This window comes from Polyodon spathula, chromosome 24 (assembly GCF_017654505.1).
Source record: "Polyodon spathula isolate WHYD16114869_AA chromosome 24, ASM1765450v1, whole genome shotgun sequence".
Taxonomy (NCBI): Eukaryota; Metazoa; Chordata; class Actinopteri; order Acipenseriformes; family Polyodontidae; genus Polyodon; species Polyodon spathula.
This window is the reverse complement of record NC_054557.1, coordinates 17255526-17275784: the sequence shown is the minus strand read 5'-3', so window position 1 is coordinate 17275784 and position 20259 is coordinate 17255526. Positions and strand designations below refer to the sequence as shown.

At 47.1% G+C, this 20259-nt stretch overlaps 1 protein-coding gene across 4 annotated transcripts in view; it reads right to left on the bottom strand.

Moving 5' to 3' along the window:
• LOC121299033 (A-kinase anchor protein 13-like) overlaps positions 1–20259 on the bottom strand; it is a 75437-nt gene that overhangs the window by 38827 nt on the left and 16351 nt on the right. For all 4 annotated transcript variants that reach the window (XM_041226490.1, XM_041226491.1, XM_041226492.1 and 1 more), the window contains exons 2-8: positions 18427–18470; positions 13858–14011; positions 11659–11958; positions 7060–7243; positions 6082–6277; positions 2323–5542; positions 583–644 (exon numbers count right to left, since the gene is read on the bottom strand). In XM_041226490.1, the coding sequence (XP_041082424.1) occupies positions 583–644; positions 2323–5542; positions 6082–6277; positions 7060–7243; positions 11659–11958; positions 13858–14011; positions 18427–18459 (4149 nt within the window). In that variant the 5' untranslated portion in view covers positions 18460–18470. The remainder of the gene's footprint in view (positions 1–582; positions 645–2322; positions 5543–6081; positions 6278–7059; positions 7244–11658; positions 11959–13857; positions 14012–18426; positions 18471–20259) is intronic.

Below are 20259 nucleotides of genomic sequence, written 5' to 3'. Positions count from 1 at the left end.
TGGGACTCTTCTTTCCAAGTGTCCCAGGATCAGCAAATTAAACAATCTGCAACCCCAATCATCCTCTCTCACAGATCACAACAATAGCAACATTAACCTATTGCAATGACAACAGAGGATCCAAAGAAAGATGTATTCTGGTCTTCAAGCTGCAAGAACAAACAGAAACCCAAAGAAGCCTGACATCGGGCTGCTCATGGATCCCACACCTCCACATGCAGCTTGCAAGGCAGCTGCTTCTCTGACCTGTGTGTCACTCCGTCTGGTGGGTTCTAAATGAATTGGGTTCTAAAATTAAAAACATCTAGAGCTGAGCAAAAAAATAATGGGTGTGTTAAACTAAAGAATCAACTGCCATTTAAGAATGCACCAGCCAGCTCCTGGTTTTAAAACCAGGTAGCACCCCCAAGGAACGCTCAAGGAAATTAAGAAAGAATACAAAGAGCAATCCAATTACATGCTATTCAGCGCATGTGTAGCAACCTTTGCCCTTGAGGAACTATACTTGGTTGTTTCATCACTCAGCACGACTGTGAATAGCAGTGCTGGCTCCAGCAGTAAAGGAAGCAGGGCTGTACTCACCATTGTCCTGTCTCCTGTGTCCTCCTCCCCCGCTGTACTGAAATCCACTTGCCCTTCCGCTCCTGTGTGGAGAGAAGAATGCACAGTGAAGACCGACTCTGGTGCTCGGGGCAGCCAGGCTGATCCTGGGTCCGCATTACTAAGTGCTAGAAACTGACCGGTCAACAATCGGGTTCAGGGGACTCGTTATCCTATGGGAGAGCTTTAGAGATTTAAGCGAGGCTGGGAGAACACAACCCAGACAGACATGGGAAAATGTTGAGAGACGTGCACAACAGGCTTGTATCAAGGCATTTTTATTGACTTGCACATTTTTTTTTTTTCTTTCTTTCCGCATTTGCAAAAGAATACAAACAAATGTAAAACAATAGCCTTCTCAGCTGGCATTCTTGCTAGGTAATTGAAAGTTTTCATAGGAATCACCTAAAATCTAATTCAATCTATAATATTACTGTTATTGTAACCAAATCAATTTATTGTGAAGCGGTCTTTACACAAGACAGAAATCAAGCAAACAAACACACACAAACTGCTTTCTTGACATTTGTTGTTCTCACTTTGGGTTCCTATTCCCACCAATAGAGGGCAAGCTGTTCCGGTTAACCCTGAGGAGGACAGCACCTGTAGGGTTTGCTTGTGACACATAGGGGTGTACACCCGCTTGTACATCTTTATATCTCAGCTTCCCAGCCCAGGTGCAGGCAAGGGCGCTTGAACTAGGGGTGCTGGGGCTGCAGCAGCACCTCCTTGGCTTTGCATGGCTTCCATCGTATACAGGGGTTACAGTTTTGTTCAATGGCTTTCAGCACCCCCACTTTAAAAATCGTTCCAGAGCCACTGGGTGCAGGTGTAGAGCACTCTCAAACAGACAAGGGTAGAGCTGAGGAAATGAACCCTGACCCTTCTCTTCCCTGCTATTTAAAGCAGAACTGTGGGATGCTCTGGCATCCAGACAGCACAAGAAGTCTGGGTGTTTCTGTTTCTCACGCTCACACCACAGGACACACCAGGAACAATTTTCATTGCAGATGACCTGCCTGCACTTCAAGTTCCCTGTATATCTGGTGAGATCACCAGTAACCAGGATACAAACTGTAAACATGCACTCACACTGGAGACTGGAAGACATCCTAGCAGAACATTGAACAGAGGGAGTAAGAAGCAACATCCAAACACTGAAGGGAAGTCACCATGACACACACATCTAGAAACATCAGCATCTTTGAATTGAGCCATATTTAAAAAAACAGAAGTGCCTTCTCTCAAATGGAAAACAGGAACAGATTTCTGTGAAATAAGCAGTCAGGACTGTTTATAATGCTAGCCAGAACGAGGCACTATTACTTTAAACATCCAAGAGAATATCTAACTGAAGCATGAAGAGTGCTCTACAGCAGTGTTACCCGACTGCGTCCTGGAGCATGAAGAGTGCTCTACAGCAGTGTTACCCGACTGTGTACTGGAGCATGAAGAGTGCTCTACAGCAGTGTTACCCGACTGTGTACTGGAGCATGAAGAGTGCTCTACAGCAGTGTTACCCGACTGCGTCCTGGAGCATGAAGAGTGCTCTACAGCAGTGTTACCCGACTGAGTACTGTTAACTTGATTTGTGGAAGGAACTTTACCTTTTAAGGTTTAATGTTTTCTAAAAAGAAGCTATCATGCATAGCAGAGACTAGCATTTTAAAACATCAAAATAATCACATGGTACATTAACTATATGAATATGGTGTCACTTACTTGTCACAACAGCCTCCTCACTCTCCCGGCCCAGGCTCGGCTCAGTCAGGTCAGAGGCATCCTTTCCTCCAGTCTCCACACTCACATCTCCAGCACTTCCAGAAAGGCCAGCTGGATCACTAACCCTCCCCACAGAGGAGGTGCTCTCCTGGGCTAGGGTGGGATTACAGTCCTTGCTCTCTGGACCCTGTTTTGAAATCGTAGGTTCCAGAGCTGCTCCTTTATCAGAAGTGATATCTGCGGTCTGTCCCAGTTCTATAGAGGCTCCACCTGCAGGCTCTTTGTCGATGTGGGTACCACTGCCAACAGGGGTTTCACCACAGCTCAAATGTCCATCAGTCAGCGCCCCTGCTTCTCTAGCCTCTGGTTCACAAGGCAAGGGCTCTCCAATTCCCTGGTCTGAGGAAGGAACTTTATCACTGCTCACAGCTCCACTGTCATCATTTTCAATGGATGGAGCTCCATCAATGCCCCCTGCTCTACTTTCAAATGGTGGAGCTTTATCACTGCTCTCAGTTCCACTGCCATCACTTTCAAATGGTGGAGCTCCATCACTGCACACAGCTCCACTGTCATCATTTTCAATGGATGGAGCTCCATCAATGCCCCCTGCTCCACTTTCAAATGGTGGAGCTTTATCACTGCTCACAGCTCCACTGCCATCACTTTCTAATGGTGGAGCTCCATCACTGCTCACAGCTCCACTGCCATCACTTTCTAATGGTGGAGCTCCATCACTGCTCACAGCTCCACTGCCATCACTTTCTAATGGTGGAGCTCCATCACTGCTCACAGCTCCACTGCCATCACTTTCTAATGGTGGAGCTCCATCACTGCTCACAGCTCCACTGCCATCACTTTCTAATGGTGGAGCTCCATCACTGCTCACAGCTCCACTGCCATCACTTTCTAATGGTGGAGCTCCATCACTGCTCACAGCTCCACTGCCATCACTTTCTAATGGTGGAGCTCCATCACTGCTCACAGCTCCACTGCCACCACTTTCAACCACTGCTGCTGGTTCATCTGATTCAGGTGCTTCAAGCACCTCCCCTTCCTGGACTGCAGAAGAGGTGGCCAATGATTCTGCTGCTCCTGTAGCCTCACAGGTTTTACTGGTGGCTTCCTGTAGGGATTCTGCTTCCCAGTTGTGTTCGGCTCCATCCGACTCTTCCCTGGGGATATCCTTCAGGGAGGCCACTGGTTCACCTGGTCCTCCTTCTGGCAGCGTTGAAAATTCACCCTCCACCAGCCTTCTGCTTGAACTGGAGGGAGATGGTGCTGGGGCCTGTGTGCCACTCTGCTCTGGCCCCTCAGACACTTCCCGGGTGCTTGCTTGTTTGTGGAGCTCCCTGCTATCAGAGTCTCCTTCTGACTCTGCGCAGGGCGGTTGCTGGCTTTGCATCAGTGTGCTGCACTCACAGGATCCAGCAGAACTCTCTGATTCTCTATCTGTCCAGGTATGCATCCCTTCACAACAGTCTCCAGGGTCTAGATCTGAACCCCTTTCATTCACAGCACAATCGCAGGGCACGCCCTCCTCGGTGCCTGTAAAAGACATGGACTCCACAGTTGCAATCCCTGGGTCCAATTCATGATCTGTTGTTTCCGAAGGCAGTGGTGTTGATTCCTCATTGCTGTCCTCCTCTTTCAGGGGTAACATCATATTTTCAGTAGGCTCTTGGCCCAGCAGTGGCAAACTTTCTACAACCGAGCAATCTGTATGCGGCAACACCACTTCTTCCAAAACAGGCAGCATGCACTCGGCTTTTTGCTTTCCATCAGGCACTTCTCCCACAGTCTGTGACTCAGCCTCCAATGCTACTTCAACATCCTGAAACAAAGAGGAAGCAGCTTCTATAAGAGTGGGCTGCGGTTCTTCCAATATTACTGTGAGATGCTGGCCAAGTCCATCTGTCTGATCACTTAATGCCACTTCCAGAGGACTGTCCCATGTATCAGCCTTGTCTGACGGCAGATCCTGCTCCTTCAGGCTGACCTGCTCATTGATTTCTGGTACAAACTCTGATGAACTGTAACCCCCGGTGCCGCTGTCATCCAGTGTTTGGCCGTCACATTCCTTCGGACACAACACTTCTGGAAGCACAGCGGTGTGGGAGACTAAGCTGCCTGTCGAGTCTCTGCTCCTGCTGTGGGCCTGGCAAGGACTTCCCAGCTCGGTCTCAGGGTTCACAAACAGGCTGCTGCTATTTGTGTCTCTTTCAGACTCAGACGTCTCATTATTCACCTCACTAGCAGCAGAAACTTTTTCTTTAGAATAATCCAACCCAGCTGTTTCCTCCTTTTGACCAGCACAGTGCATCTCAGATTTACACTCCCCCTCTCCTTCTCCATCACCTGGACAGCTCACTACAACACATGAGCACGTGCCCTCGATTTCAGCCTTGTCCTCCCAAGCCCTGCCAAGCTCTTTCAGAGATTCTCTAATGATTGCCTCGCTTTCCTTCTCTCCGAAAACAACAACCACATCCCTCACATCCACACAGTTGTCAGGCCCTTTCGGTTGAACCAGCACCTCCCCCTTCAGTGGGCCAGTACTCATCCCTGCAGTGACCGACGTGTCTCTGTGATCCTGGGACTGTGTCTGCCCCATATCCCTGTCTACAGAATCCCTCCCTTCTACATGTTCAGTGTTATCTGCAGCCTCGGCCTCAGCTCTGCTCTGCCTGGCTTGCTCCCCTTCCTGCTTGTCGTTGTCAGCCTTGCCTGGGCTCTCCTGTCCCGCTCTGATTGCGGCTGGTGCAGTATCAGTTTCCTCCTGAAGTTTTCCGCAGGGCAGCCCGCTGACAGACAGGCTCTCTGTATCAGCCTGGCCCTGCTCAGAGTCGCTTTTATATGCAGGATTCCCAGAGTCTGCCACAGCTGCAGTCCCCACCTCAACCTCTTCCCCTCTCTCTGTGCTTATGTTGTTTTCATAGGGACACACCCTGTCCTCTGTATTGCCATTGCTCAGAGTAGAATCCAAGGATTCAGGATTTTGTGCTGGATCTCTCCCCCTTTCACAGGCGACTGTGCTGAAGACCTGCTTGGTTTCTTCACTGGCTTTCAGCTGCTCTGATTCCTGCCCATTCAGCACAGAGGGCTCCTGGGTCAAGCCTTCAGGCAGGCACTGTTCAGTCACTATTTCTGCAGTCCCAGTGTGTGTATCACTGCACTCCCTGGCAGGATTCAGCAGTTGAAATGGTGCTTGAGGTGTGTCCTAGAAAAAAAAACAAAGAAGCCATCAAGAAAGCAAACATGAGATCATAACCCCTTTAAAAAACATACATTTCACAGGAGCACTTTACACTTAATCTTTTTAAACAAACAAATACAATGACACTGATTTTCTTTAGAAAAGGATGCCAAAATTAAGGATTTTGATAAAGCAAAGCAAACAGACAAGCCCTTCTTTCAATTGCTGTGACACAACTATGACTATATTACATTGCTAGGGAGGGGTGTTTCAAAGCACAAGCCAGAAGGACAACATTTTTGCTGCTCTTATTAGCCTCTATTCTTTTATTAGCCTGATTTCAACGCCATCCGTTTCAATCAGATCGCTGGTTATTTTGCATGGAAGACAACATTTAGATTGAAATATCTACACAACCGGGAGAGGCCTCGGGATCTTCCTGCGGGGTCTGATAGCCAGCACTCCGAGGGCACTGCACACTGCTATAGCTGAGCTCCTATTCATTCACATTCACACCCCTGTATCAGTGCAAGGGGACCTCGCTGCCAAGCTATGGTGCTCACCTTCTCTTTCGAATGCCGCTGCATGAACCCGCGCAGCTCCTCGATGTGGCGCTCCACGTCACTGGGCTGGCTCCCGGGCTTCGTGACCACGGTGAGCGTGTAGGTGTTGAGCCGTGGGTGGTGCTTCACCAGGCAGTCCCCCGAGAAGATCGGCCTCGATGCGTCCATCCAGGGCTCCAGATCTGCACCCTCCTCCCTGAGACAAACGACAAAGAAACACGGATGAGAAAGTGGCTGCTAGCAGACAGCGGCTTGGAACAATTTCACCTGCACCACCCTTCCCACTGTATACACCAAAGAATCACTTTCAATACTACAATGTTCCTTTTATTCCATTTTCATATTTCACGAGCCCTGAATGGGGTGGTTTAGTTGATACAAACAGTGGATTCCAACACAGAGTGGAAAATGCAGCCCTGAGAGTTTCCAGGTGTGTCAGCCACTCTTGCTGTGGTCAATCGGGACTCATAGTGTTTGTTAGAAGGAGATTCTGCGTGCCCATCTTTCTGTGCCCAGCACACCCTGAAATCGAGTCAGTCTCTGCTCTCCAGCGCTTGTTTATTTGACGGTGTGTATTGAAACAGAACCTTTAGCTATAGTAACAGCAAGCACACGGGCAGCGCACCCCACCTTGTTTCCATCACGATTATCGGTTAGGAGTGTGGGTGGTGCTGTGGAAGCAATCCTTGCTCAGGACACTGTTCCTAACAGCTGGTTCACAGCTCCAGCAGGATATCATGGAAACTGAACCAGGGCGACAGCCGGGCAACACACGGACAGCCTCCTGAACTTGCAGCAAGAGCAGGCAATATAGTGCCCACTACATTATTATATACCATGTGAAATCCACTTCTTCAAGCAGTATGTTAGCATTAGCATGTGTGATGAATATTAAAAGATGATAATGATTTAAAGACGGCGCCCACATTAAGAAATTATTGTAAAGTTTGTGATTGCCAATGTCTGCCGGCTACTCACTGTGAGAACAGCTGTTGCAGCTGGCTGTAGCCTCTATCGTGCGCCAGGCTGCCAGGGGTGGCGCCCTCTGTGTTGGGGAGGGAGAGTGCCGCTCTGCCTCCCGGCTGCTGCAGGAAGAACCAGGCCAGCCTGTGCAGCCCTCGCCTGGCTGTGAAGTGCAGCAGAGTCTCCCGGGGGGGCATCGCTGCAAGAGGAGGGAAAAAGAGGGTCAGTCAGACACACAAATCACAGAGGAGAGAACGTATAGGAGGGGGCAGTCACACACATCAGAGGAGAGAACGGACAGGAGGAGGCGCCCACTCTTCACATAACCTCTACAAGGAAGAGGACTGTACCGACACATCCTAGCAATGGCACCCTTTGGCATCTCTATCAATCAGCTTTCAAACACAGCAGTGAGCGGCTCTGCCGAGCTATTGCTAGGCATCTCTAAACAGCTATTGTTTCCAAGGAGGGCCCTTGGCAGCAGTTTTATCAGGAGAAGTGATAAGAGGTACTGTATTTGTATATACACCAACGGACAGCATGTCCACACCTGCTGGCACACACTTACTGTGCACGCACGTACACACGCGCACACACACACACACACACACACACACACATGGGTGTGCTGCTATACCAACCTCCCCCACAAAAAGAGAAAGCTGCAATAATCTTTAAACATAATCTCCAGGATGTCCAGCCTCCACACCCACGTGCTGGAAAACCCACCCCTCCGGCCCACGCCCTCCCCATCCCAGAGGAAGGCACACTGCCACACACAAGAGAATGCTCAGGAGGAATCACTGCAATCACACTGCAGGTCCCACACACGAGAGAGAGTGTGCCCGGGAGGAATCACTGCAACCACACTGCAGGTCCCACACACGAGAGAGAGTGCCCGGGAGGAATCACTGCAACCACACTGCAGGTCCCACACACACGAGAGAGAGTGCCCGGGAGGAATCACTGCAACCACACTGCAGGTCCCACACACGAGAGAGAGTGCCCGGGAGGAATCACTGCAACCACACTGCAGGTCCCACACACGAGAGAGAGTGCCCGGGAGGAATCACTGCAACCACACTGCAGGTCCCACACACGAGAGAGAGTGCCCGGGAGGAATCACTGCAACCACACTGCAGGTCCCACACACGAGAGAGAGTGCCCGGGAGGAATCACTGCAACCACACTGCAGGTCCCACACACGAGAGAGAGTGCCCGGGAGGAATCACTGCAATCACACTGCAGGTCCCACACACGAGAGAGAGTGCCCGGGAGGAATCACTGCAACCACACTGCAGGTCCCACACACGAGAGAGAGTGCCCGGGAGGAATCACTGCAACCACACTGCAGGTCCCACACACGAGAGAGAGTGCCCGGGAGGAATCACTGCAACCACACTGCAGGTCCCACACACGAGAGAGAGTGCCCGGGAGGAATCACTGCAACCACACTGCAGGTCCCACACACGAGAGAGAGTGCCCGGGAGGAATACAAAGTGGCGAGCACTGCTTCAGCGGACAGTACCTGCACACCAGAGTGAGCCACAACAAAACTCTTACTGTAGTTTAAACTATACAAATCTCAGCCTCAACTGTCTGTGTGTTGAATATCAAATCCATTCATTCATTAAAAACACACACACACACACCACCACTGTCATTGGATAAAAGAGGTCTCTGCTGGACTGGAGCAAAATCTGAACTCCACATTATCAGCAAATTCTGCCCGACAAAAAAACCCACGCATTTCACATGCCCAAGTTCCACCCCAGGGGTCATCCATATAAAGACGTGATCCTGGATGGACAAAAACGACTATGAAATATGAAACGGTTTTGAGTACAGCATCAGAGTCTAGGTCTGCGTATAAACATCAGTCTGGAATTTCAACTGCTGGCCAAAAAGCCACATACATTATTCCCTAAATTTAGTCACATTTTATTTTACAAAATTTCACAGTCAACACCTCTCTCTTGCCCACAACTTGTTCAGAGTAAAATAAATAAATAAATAAATACACTTGATGAAATAGCTGACAACAAAGTAACTTTTTGTGTCTTCAACCAAGCAAAATAACCAAACCATTAAGCCTGGATCTGTGTCAAACATTTGTTATTTAGTGTCTGAAGTTATGGATATAAAACTGGCACATTAAAACAAAAACCACAAAGAAATCCCTAAAGACTTATCCAATTACACTGAAGCAATTAGCTTTGACTGCTAAACCAGATAGCATTGTACTTGTAATGCTGTTGGCTTGCTGAGACTGCATTTACAGTATCAGATGCAATCATCATTCCAATGAAATTTCAAAAACAAGGCGGCTTAATGCAGTGATTAAGGGTGTCTGGGTCTGGTATCCGCATGGCATCCTTCTGTGCATTATTCAAAAAAGAAATCTTTTGAACGCTGGATATATTGTCCCTTTTATTTCCATGAGCAATAACAAATGATCCACTCTCTGTGACTGAAATGCTGTAAAAATGACACCTCATTGTCTGAATAATAACTAGCAAGCCCTCCCCTTGCCCAGTGCTCATGTTCTGCAGTCTCCTGTAACATGCCCTCCCCTTGCCCGGTGCTCATGTTCTGCAGTCTCCTGTAACGTGCCCTCCCCTTGCCCGATGCTCATGTTCTGCAGTCTCCTGTAACGTGCCCTCCCCTTGCCCGATGCTCATGTTCTGCAGTCTCCTGTAACGTGCCCTCCCCTTGCCCGGTCCTCATGTTCTGCAGTCTCCTGTAATGTGTGCTTCACGAGGCTCAGCTCTCTGCCCGCTGGGGCTTTGTTCTGCTGGTCCTGTTTATTTCCAGTAGGAATTGCTTAATGGTTTTGATTGTGGTTGTGAATAGCCTGGACCCCCTCCCTCCTCTCCCACAGCCACAGGTTCTAAAACCCTTTAAATGGGATTAGTGAACACAAACACACTGCAGATAACTAAATGCATTAGAGAGAGTGTGAGCATCTAGATAAGGGAAGACAGGTGGGGAAAAAATTAAATAAAACATGCAAGCTCCAATTACTGTCTAGTGTATATTCTAAACAATACTCAGAATGGCCCAAACTACATCCAGGGTCTTGCTCCCAATTTTACAGTCCAATTTTATAGAAAACAAAGAGAACCCTTGAGTAGGCGCTGCTCACTTGTAAATTTGAGACTTGATGTAGCTCAATAGTTACTACAGCTTTGAAACTTGTTGCAGTGACTTCTAACCTGCACACAGATTACAATGGCAGAGCAAGCTCGGAGGAAAACCTTGGCTGTGCTATCCTGAATCAGAGACCTGTGACCTGTGTTAAGCCGATTCATTCACTGTAAGGAACCTGTGTCACGTCTCCACATGCATCCTGCAAATCAATGAGCAATCAGTGTGGCTACATTTCAACATCACTGCACTTCACATGGGCAATGTGCTTCTTCTGAGGCCAAACCAAAGTGAACTCTTAATTGGGGTGGGAATGTTTGTTTTAGTGTATCCAACATTGCAATCTAGACCCGTAATATAATGGTGACCGAACCGAGAGCAGAAGGGAAAAACAGCTCAACACAGAGCCAAAACAAACTGGGTGTCTGTGTTCCTTTAACATGTGCGTGAACTGGCAGCATCAGGCCCCTTGAGATCAGTGAAGAAATGGCATTGCAGGGTTTCACTTTACATACAGGGCTTCCAGCACTGAGACCCGCGTTCCAATCCCGCCCCTGTAACATCAAGAACTAGAAATCACTTGATGGGTCTCCGCCACAGAGCCCACAGACACTGCCATCAACGGGTTTTAAACATAGTGCACACACTGCCGCCTGGTGGAAAAATGCAGAATTCAATCAGAATTATCTGTACAGCCATTGGATTAATAATTGTCGATGGTAATTAATACAGTGCACCACAAGGCAAGTATTAACATGTTTTGATGCAAGCGGTCAAGCAGAGCCCTCAAATGACCAACAGGGTTAACAATGTCATGGCTAGCTTTGCAGGACATGAGTTCCATACAAAGTTTCAAAACGGTTCAATTTAAAAGGAAAGGGTTAAAAGACACAGTGCAGACAAGCACCAGCTTTTACTCACCCTGACTAAACCCAATGCCACACATCACTTTACTCCATTACCATTGCTCATTATTTATCATCTCCCAGATAATAATCTTTCAAAGCGAGAGGGGCTGATCTAACCCTGCTCATCCTAGCTGTAAAAACCTCCTCATATAAATTCAGCAGACACTAATCATGTATCTGTCACTGTTTGTGCTGTACAGTAGAGCTCTTTCTAACCCAAGCTGCAGATCAAACACACTGTCACAGTGGAATCCATTAGAAACGGCTACAACAGAGCAGCTTTGCTCCAGCAAAGACATTCTGCCAAGCTGTCGGGGGCACCTCACTCCATCCCCACTCTGCAGCAAATTCAGACGTCATGGGCACATTTTTATTCTTGCAATTATTGAAAGTCCTCCCCAACATTAAAATAAAAAATGCTAAAGAGGGCAGCCAAAATGATAAGCATATAGTAAATATTAAACCTTTTTGCCTTTTTCCCCCCTATTGTTTAGCATCGTAGTGACCATTCCCTTCAGCAGTATGTCCAGTGTCCACTCAAACACACGCACACACTCACCATGGTGGGAGCCCCCCTCTGGACCCAGCACACTCCAGCCCTCGGGCAGGGGCAGGTGTTGCAATGCCAGGGTCACTCTGTCGTCCAGCCTCTCTTGCTCCTCAGCAGGGATCCGGAACTCATCCAGCAGCCTGGCGCTGTCCAGAACGTCTGTGCAGCCCGCGGAGTTCACCAGGACCTGCGCCACTTCGAAGGCCACGTCCTGAACAAAGTGGAAGCCCTGCTCCGCCACGCAGCCCACAGGCCGGCCCGGAGTGGAGGAGCAGAGGGTGACTGTCACCTCCTCACAGCAGTCATGGGCTGCAGGGAGAGTTTACAAGCAACATGGGTACAAAGAGATCTCAAAGTGTACAGTACGGAAATGCAGGACAGTCCATTACAAAAAGCTCTTTGAAAATCATTGCACAAGGACTGTATAAACACACAGAGCAGACGAGGAGGAATTGCTTACATGAAGACGTTTTTTTTTAATGGAAATATTTAGATTTAATATCCAAGAGCAGGTGAAAGTGCATGTTAACACCCTGCTGGCTGAGAGATCGGTCTTCCCTTTTAATCACTGCTGCTTGTTTTAGAGCACCCTCCAGAATCTACTATAGCTCCTCTGGTAGCTAAGAAACAGGCATCACACTAAACATCATGTCATCTCTGTTAATACTTAACACACCAGAACTGGCAGCTCTGCAGGAAGTGGGTTATTATTTAAAAAGGTAGTGTTCTGCTTTAGCAAGGTCAGTAGATAAACCAGGCGTTCCCTATTTAAAGAAAAAAGTCCACAAGCAAGAAACAACCACATAGCCTGCAGAACTGGTCAGAGCGGCGGTTAGAGGAAATCCAATATATGCGACAGCCAGGGACATTTCCTTGGTTAACCTACACCCAAGTGATCCAAGCCAGACTGCAATGACCATCGCTGGGGAAGCCTGGCACTTCCATCTGCTTGTTCCAGGCAACCAGGTGCAGAGTTTTACTGCTGTAGCAGGTATGGGGCAGGTAGCTGAAGCAGTGCCTTATCCTTGCCTGGGATAGTAACCCCACTACAGGCTCATCTCAATTCACTCCTGTTCACACACTACAGTACGTTTCTCCAGTCTCCTGTCAGCCCTTACTTGCAGTAATAAATGAAAGTGGCTCAGTGTTCAGGAGCTTCGGAAATGCTCCTGTAGCTGAACGCAGCCCAGGTATTGAAGCTGCTACAGCATTCCTGGCCAGGAGAAAGCTCAGCATTAACATTGCAGAGAAAACTGAAATACAGTGAAGACAACAAACTCCTCTGAGGTTTCCACATCATCCCAAGCATCCCCAGAAAGACCCAGCGCTGTTCTTGCACTTCTACTTGCAACGATGCTTACGCAGCACAGCTGTCTGCTTTCTGAGCTTCGGGAATGGTATGTGCAAACGGAGCAGAGGATACCAACACAAGGACATCTTGTGCTCCATTATGTGAATTCCAGCGAGCTGCACAGTATCTACAAAGGGATTTCAAGACACTTGAGACTTTCAAAAGGAGCCCCAGACCATTGTTTGGAAAGCGGCGCTCCACACACTCACTGCCCAGTGTATAAAAATAGCAATGTTTTATTCCTGTTGATAAAGACAACTTAGCAACCTCAAATACTTTCCTAAAACGAGCATTGGGTTCACTGCAGTGGGATTCGAAAAGGAGGCAGACTCTTTCGTGAACAATGATGGCCTGATAGAAAAACAAAAGCTCTCGTTTGTGAGGGTTCTATTCCTAGTCAGTGCATTCAAGTGTTCCAGGCGGAATGCTGCAGATTCATGCAGGAACAGCAGAGGCAGCGCACAGAAGAATAAATGGTGCTACAGACTGGAATCTCAGCTCTACAGCTTTCTCATTGCAGAAATAACCACTTCTGTACTTTTCTTTGACTGACCCTGAACTCCAAGCAGCTTACTTATTAACACAAACTAAACAGGGATTGAACAGGCTCACGCATACAGGCAGCTTTCGCTTTGTTTTTTCGTTTACTGAAGAACCCAATGATGAGTTATGACCTGTACCATATCTATTATACAGCATGAATGCTTCTTACTCACATTCAGCAGAGAGAGTACAGTCAGAGCCCCACAGTTTCTGTGACTCACGTCACATTAAGGGTGGTGTGGACTGCACTGCCATGTAATCTACTCAGTAAAGGACCTGTAATAACTGGATGAGTCTGATGCAGTAAAGCTTACCAGGACAGATGGCTTGGAGAGTGTCGGGGTTAACCCTGTGTGTGCTGGTGAGGTGCCTCTGAGCAGTGCCAGCGAACAGCAGGTAAAACTCCAAGCCATCCTCGTCCTCAAAGTGGTCTTCATCACACAGCTGCACCGTGAGGAGACATTCGCCCTGCAGAGAAGGAAAAAAGAGCAGGCTGGATCAGCATGGCTTATTGAACAGAGCAGGCAAGGGTCAGGCTATGCAAAGCTGGGTCAGCTGAGACCAGGAGCAGAATGGTCTGTTTCCATCAGATTCCCAATCCACTTTCATCTTGGCAGCACAATCAGGGGAAGAAAATTTAGTGTAAACACTTCAGTGGAGTGTTCAGATAAACCCTCAAAATATAAATCAAAAAGGTCATTTCAGAAGGTGATGGGGATGCAGCATTCATCTGCTGTTAACATCAAATCAATCTGACCAATACAAAATACAATAAAGCAATACAAAATACAGCCTAATCTGAACTGCAAGTTCAAAATGATCCTGGTTAACTGGTGTTTTTATTTTTTAATCAGTCACTTCACATGAAGCAAACCAGAACTCAATGCATTGTAATAATGTAGCCTGCAAGGAAACAGATAAGACAGGGGACAGCTATGTTTCCTTTGTTTGTCACACTTATTTATAGGCTTATTTATTTAAAAGTGGGACCACAATACAAATCTGTGACTAAAATAATTGTTGCCTAATCAGATTGTACAGGCCTTGAGAACCACCAGGTGCTGAGTCCTGTCAAAACTCCTGCCAAGAAACATCCCGTCTCGACTCAGACAGGGGCCAGGGCCCCTCTGTAAACACGCCGCTCACAGAAACACTGAATTCACACGAGGCACACAAGCTTACTGCACATCACACGAGCACAGAATTATCAATGACAAACTGACACGACAGGGTGGGAGAAAAAAAAACTCCTATTGCATAGCTGTGTCACCCATGCCAGATTTTACTACGAACTTGATTAGCCACAGTGCATAGGTAACAAGCACAGGTGTGCCTTTTTAAACTCACACAGTACACCCAGAAATTGATCAAACTGCCATGCAATGCAAGTCTTACATCCACCTCTATCAACATGGTCACCACCTGTCCCTGCAGTGGCTCAAGACACAACTAGATATTGTTGAACCTTTTCAAAAAGGTTAGCAGCAGCATCAATAAATCATATAGTGGCCGGCACAACATCCATGCAATAGAGGCTTGATAAACCTTCAAACACACATGGAATCAAGGATTCTCACATTCACCAGATTCAGCAGAAAAGAAAAAAACTGAAATCTACAAAATCAGCTATAACATGGTGCAACCAGCACTGTATTTCACACAATGCCACACTGCCCCCACACATTCCAAGCATCACACCGCTGTACAGAGTTACAGCAGGCCTTGTCCTGCAGTCAGGACATCACGCAAGGCTGGCTTTGCTCTCCCTGCAGGTCTTATTGTCCTGGTTACTGTATATCCAGTCTGCTAATAACAGGGCGCTGGCATCCATGATCCTGAGCAGGGCAGGCTCAGGAGACTTCACAGCTGTTGCCACGGACACAAGACGGCTGTGGGTAGAAATGCTGATGGGAGAGTATGGTACAAGGCTAAGAGAGGCCACTTCACTTGTTGCTGCTTGCCAGACTGGTCAGCTTTACAGAACAAACAGTGCTGCTCTGCTCTCAAGGTGAGGGGCACTCAGGCTTCCCAAATGGGTCTCGATCTACCTTAAAGCTTCAACAGATCCAGCCCAAATTAATTGGTGCTAAAATTTTAGTTTTACAAAAGACAGGTTTGTTTTTTGTTAAGTTTTGTTTTGAGAAATGAGCTCCTGGAGCTGTGAATTGTGCCAGCAGAGGGAAAGCTCAGATGCAGACAGACAGAGGGGTAATGGTGTGGAGCCTGCTCCCAATCACAGAGCAGCTGCACTCACTCACTCGCTCACACAGCAAGGCCAGATCCAAGGGCACACTAAAGAACACACACACACACACACACACACTGTGGATTGCACAATGGCAGTCTTGCAGATGTTCTCAAAAGGAAACTGCTACTCAAGCAACGGAAATGAATCATTTTAAGGGGTTAAAGGTTCATATGAATTTACGACATGAATGGCTACGAGATCCAGCTAACTGTGTTTATCGAAAGTGCACAGTGGGGTGACTCTGGTGTCCAACGAATCCCTTGCTCCCTTCCTTGAGTCCTCATCTCTTGCATACAATATGGAATGAATGAAGCAGTGCAGCCTGGAAAGGAGACCCGCCCTCTGGCTCTCATTGCAACGTGACAAAGAACTTCATGAAATCACAGCGAAAGAGGCAGTGGATTGCTTGAGAAGAAATTGCAGCATGAGAGAACTGAAACCAGAGACACCACACCCCCTTCCCTCTTTCAAAAGGGTGCTGACACTTCATGCCTCCAATAGCTGCTTGACTTGAAGCCTATTTTAATATTTTCCCCAAGGTTCCCAGTGGGGGGGGGGGGGGGGGGGGGGGGGGGGGTTGGGGGGGGGGGGGGGGGGGGGGGGGGGGGGGGGGGGGGGGGGGGGGGGGGGGGGGGGGGGGGGGTGGGGGGGTCACACTTATTCAAGTTGGTAGAGCACTCACATGGAACTTGCAGTCTAAACACACACACACACACACACACACACACACACACACACACACACACACAGTTCAAAAGCCACAAGCAATAAAACAAGTAAAAATACAGATTCTCATTTCTTCTTCCATCATATGTCAAGTCACAGAATCAGTCCCTCTTCTATTCCTTCATCTAAAACTTAGGCAATCACCCTGCTGTAATAATGATGCAGCAGACAGGCTAGCTGAGGTGCCTACTCCCCCCATTCATTTTAATAGACAGGTGGGACATGTGCAGAGTTGCTGCTGACAATGTGAAGCACATGAAATACTGCAGTTGCACAGGCAGAGAATAAAACAGCCAGGATACTTCACCTACATGCTGAATCAGAGACGCGGTTTGAAGCTCAATGAGCCCTGATTAAATCAAATACAGGTTCCAGACTTTCATTTTAAACTTTGGACCCCCACCAGCTTCGAAACACTTTAAATCACTTCTGCATTTCCCATGCAGCATCCTGCTCTTGCTACAAATAATTAGGCCCTCCCTCCTTCCCCTCTATGTGTGCCTTGTGTAAATGTTCTCAGCAATGACCTTTGCTGTGTTGTTTTTCTAGGAGGGGGAGGGTGTGTGCGTGTTTGAATTTCGCACTCACTAAAAGGTGAGGATTGATACAGACTCGTTAATGTATTTCTGTTTTGGAGGAATGTTAGAGCAGCAGGGAGGACCTCTATTTCAATGATTTAAACAGCCAGTCTTTATACGTGTCGACCATTGGATCAACTCGATAACCTCTTCAAAATACGGAAACCCATCATTAAACAGGCTGTTGGTCTTCATTACCACATGGTAATGAAGACCAACAGTCTGTTTAATGATGGGTTTAGTGAGGAACAGAATGAGATAATGAACTGCTTGGAGACCAGCATGGTTAGAAAGGGGACCTGGCCTGGTTAGCTTGGTTTTCTGTAAGATTTCAACCAGGACAGCCAATATAAAACACCCCACCAATAAAGCTGCAATATATAAACTGACTCACAGCAATGAATCAAACCATAAATACAGTGTATACAAAAGGACAAGCTTTGAGAGTCAGCTGCTGGGAGGGGATGAAGGTTTCATGTGACACAGATTGGTTTTGATTATAGAAATTTCTCAGGTCTAGCAATATTTCTAAAATACTGAAATATAAAATCACCAGAAATTGAATACAGAGCTAGTTCACCATCAGAATCTGTCCTAGTCAAGGTACAATTGATAAATTAATCATCATCTATAAAGAGAATACAAAAAGCTAGACGACCATCCTCTACTGTCTGGCACAATGGCACAGATGCACATGGCAAATTGTGATAATGACCTCAATTCATTCAATAACTCCCACAGCCCTGGAGATAAGATTAAAACACACACACACACTCCAAAGACAAGCAGCTCAAACACTGACACTGTCTCCTCTTGAATGGATGCAGCCAGCCCAGCTCCTCAAAGACGACACAAGAGTGGGTGTGTGTAAATCACACAGCAAAACACTAGGAAACACAGCCCTGTGTTTCTGATAATTTACAGCCGTGAATCTGTACAAGGATTGCCTACAGCGATGGCACGTCCCTCTCCTTCTCAGAGTCAGGGCCCTGCCTTGCCAAAGGACATTTCTCAGTGAGCAACACCCTTTCTGTTTGAGCATGTTCTCAAATTACGACCGAATCTATCTCCTGAATATCTCCTTTGTCTGCCCAGTCAGTCTGAGATTACAACGGCTTCCTGTGCAACTTAAATTGGAGAATTTGAACGGAATAAATGAGTTAAGGGAATTACTACATCATTTACTAGTCTTATTAGCAAAGTCCTATATAAACAAGACATGACTGCAGCAGCTCAGACCTAGAAAACAGAGACCAGATCAATATGTGCATGTCAAAAATCAACAAGTAAATAATGGATGTGAACTTTAGGCAGAAATTCAATGCACTTACATATAGAGGAGCTTGCTGTGGATTCAGTTTCATGACACTGGACACTGCAAAACAAAAAGGAAACAAACGATTATATTTAAGAATATAAAAAGGTATGCAGGAGATCAGACAGTTAGAAAGTGAACCAGCTAATCGTATTCCCTATATTGTAAACTTGCAGCCATACACCCCACACACACACACACACACACACATCTTGTACTCTCCTCCTCAGAGCTGGGATATACAGCATGCTGTAAGTCTCCATGGGTCTGTGCTGTCCACTGTACTGCAACTCAAAACCCGAGGTAGTCAAGGAAACAGGCATTAATTTGACATGGAAAGGCTCATCTGTGTTCTAATGCAGATAGAAGTTCAAACACATCTATATCAGGGACACTGCTTTTTGAATGATGTCAGGGAGTGAAGAGCGTTTCGAGATTGATTAGAAAGCTCGTAACAAAACAGTACCAGTGTAAAGCACAGGTTTCACAGACTCCCCAGAGCGTCAGGTTACAGTGACAGGAAGTGCAATGGCATGCCTGGCCTCACCTCCTCTTCAGAGAGAACTCCCCTTGTTTAGCAGCACCAGTCAATGTTCAACTGTAGAAGAGATTTCCATTTACTGGCTAAAAATACTGCACCACCTGACTTGCTCTTAAATACACCAAGATGACAAAACAATACTAACTATCATCAACAATCATGTCTTCACTGCCAACACAAGGGTACTCTCCAGACAGGATTCACCTTGCAGTCAAAATAAGGGCTATAAACTGAAGACTTGAAGGAGAGCAGGCGTTGCAGGACAGGATGTTTAAGGTAGCTGGTTTGGAAGCAAGGACGTTTCCTTCCACAATACTTTGTTACAAAAATACAAAAAAGAAGCCAAAACAAAAAAGATTAAAAAAAAAAACAGGCTTCGGCGATCTTTAAAGTGTAAAGTGTATAGGCACAGTGACCCTGGAGTACTGTTCCTTCACTGGGAAATGCAAGCTGCAATCCCATGCTGACCCTCAACACCTAGCCTCAAATTACTTGGACTGCACAGACTATTGCTGGGTTCAGGACATGCAGCTGTTTTGAAGGCTTCTACAATAAAAGGAGCCATTAAACAATGATCTCTGAAAAGCAGATTACACCTCCAGCATTTCAGCTTCAGAAGGAGAGTCTAAACAGTGTGCAAAGGCATTGCCCAGCCCTGTATTATAAAAGGCACCAGCCCAACAAGTTTACACTGCAACGCATTATATAACTGCATGAGCACCCATGTGCATCACACTATATAACTGCATGTGTACAAACAACTTTGTCCCGTGCATTCTTGCACTTGTAGTGTGAATATACAGTAGTTGCACTGATGAAGGCTCTAGCCAATCGATTGAGTGTCTTTGAAGTTGACTGTACAGTTGTACATTTGTGGCAGGCTTGTGTGTTATTGGAAGTGCACTGCTCCTGTGTTATTACATGCAGGGGAGTATTGTGCAGATCCCTTGTTCTTGTGCACGTGCCTGGTCATGATCACGGAAGCTGGGGTTAAGTAATCAGGTTCATATCACTCTGAAGGGACTGGAGCCCAAAACACTGAGCTGAACCAAAACCAACAAGCAGCTCCACTAACTCGCATTCAACAGCTACTGGTTACAAGAAATGCACACACAGGGGTGGTTATTCCATTTCTGTTCGGGTTTGTTTTCTTCCCAGGGCAGCTTGTCCATCTGTGGTTTTCAGAAGCAGTGTTATAAATGCCGGCTGTCATCTACACATGTTGCTGTTGGGCTACTGACAAGGACCCCTTCCAAGACTCAGCAGAGCAATTACAGAGACAAAAAAATAAAAGAAACCATTAGCTCC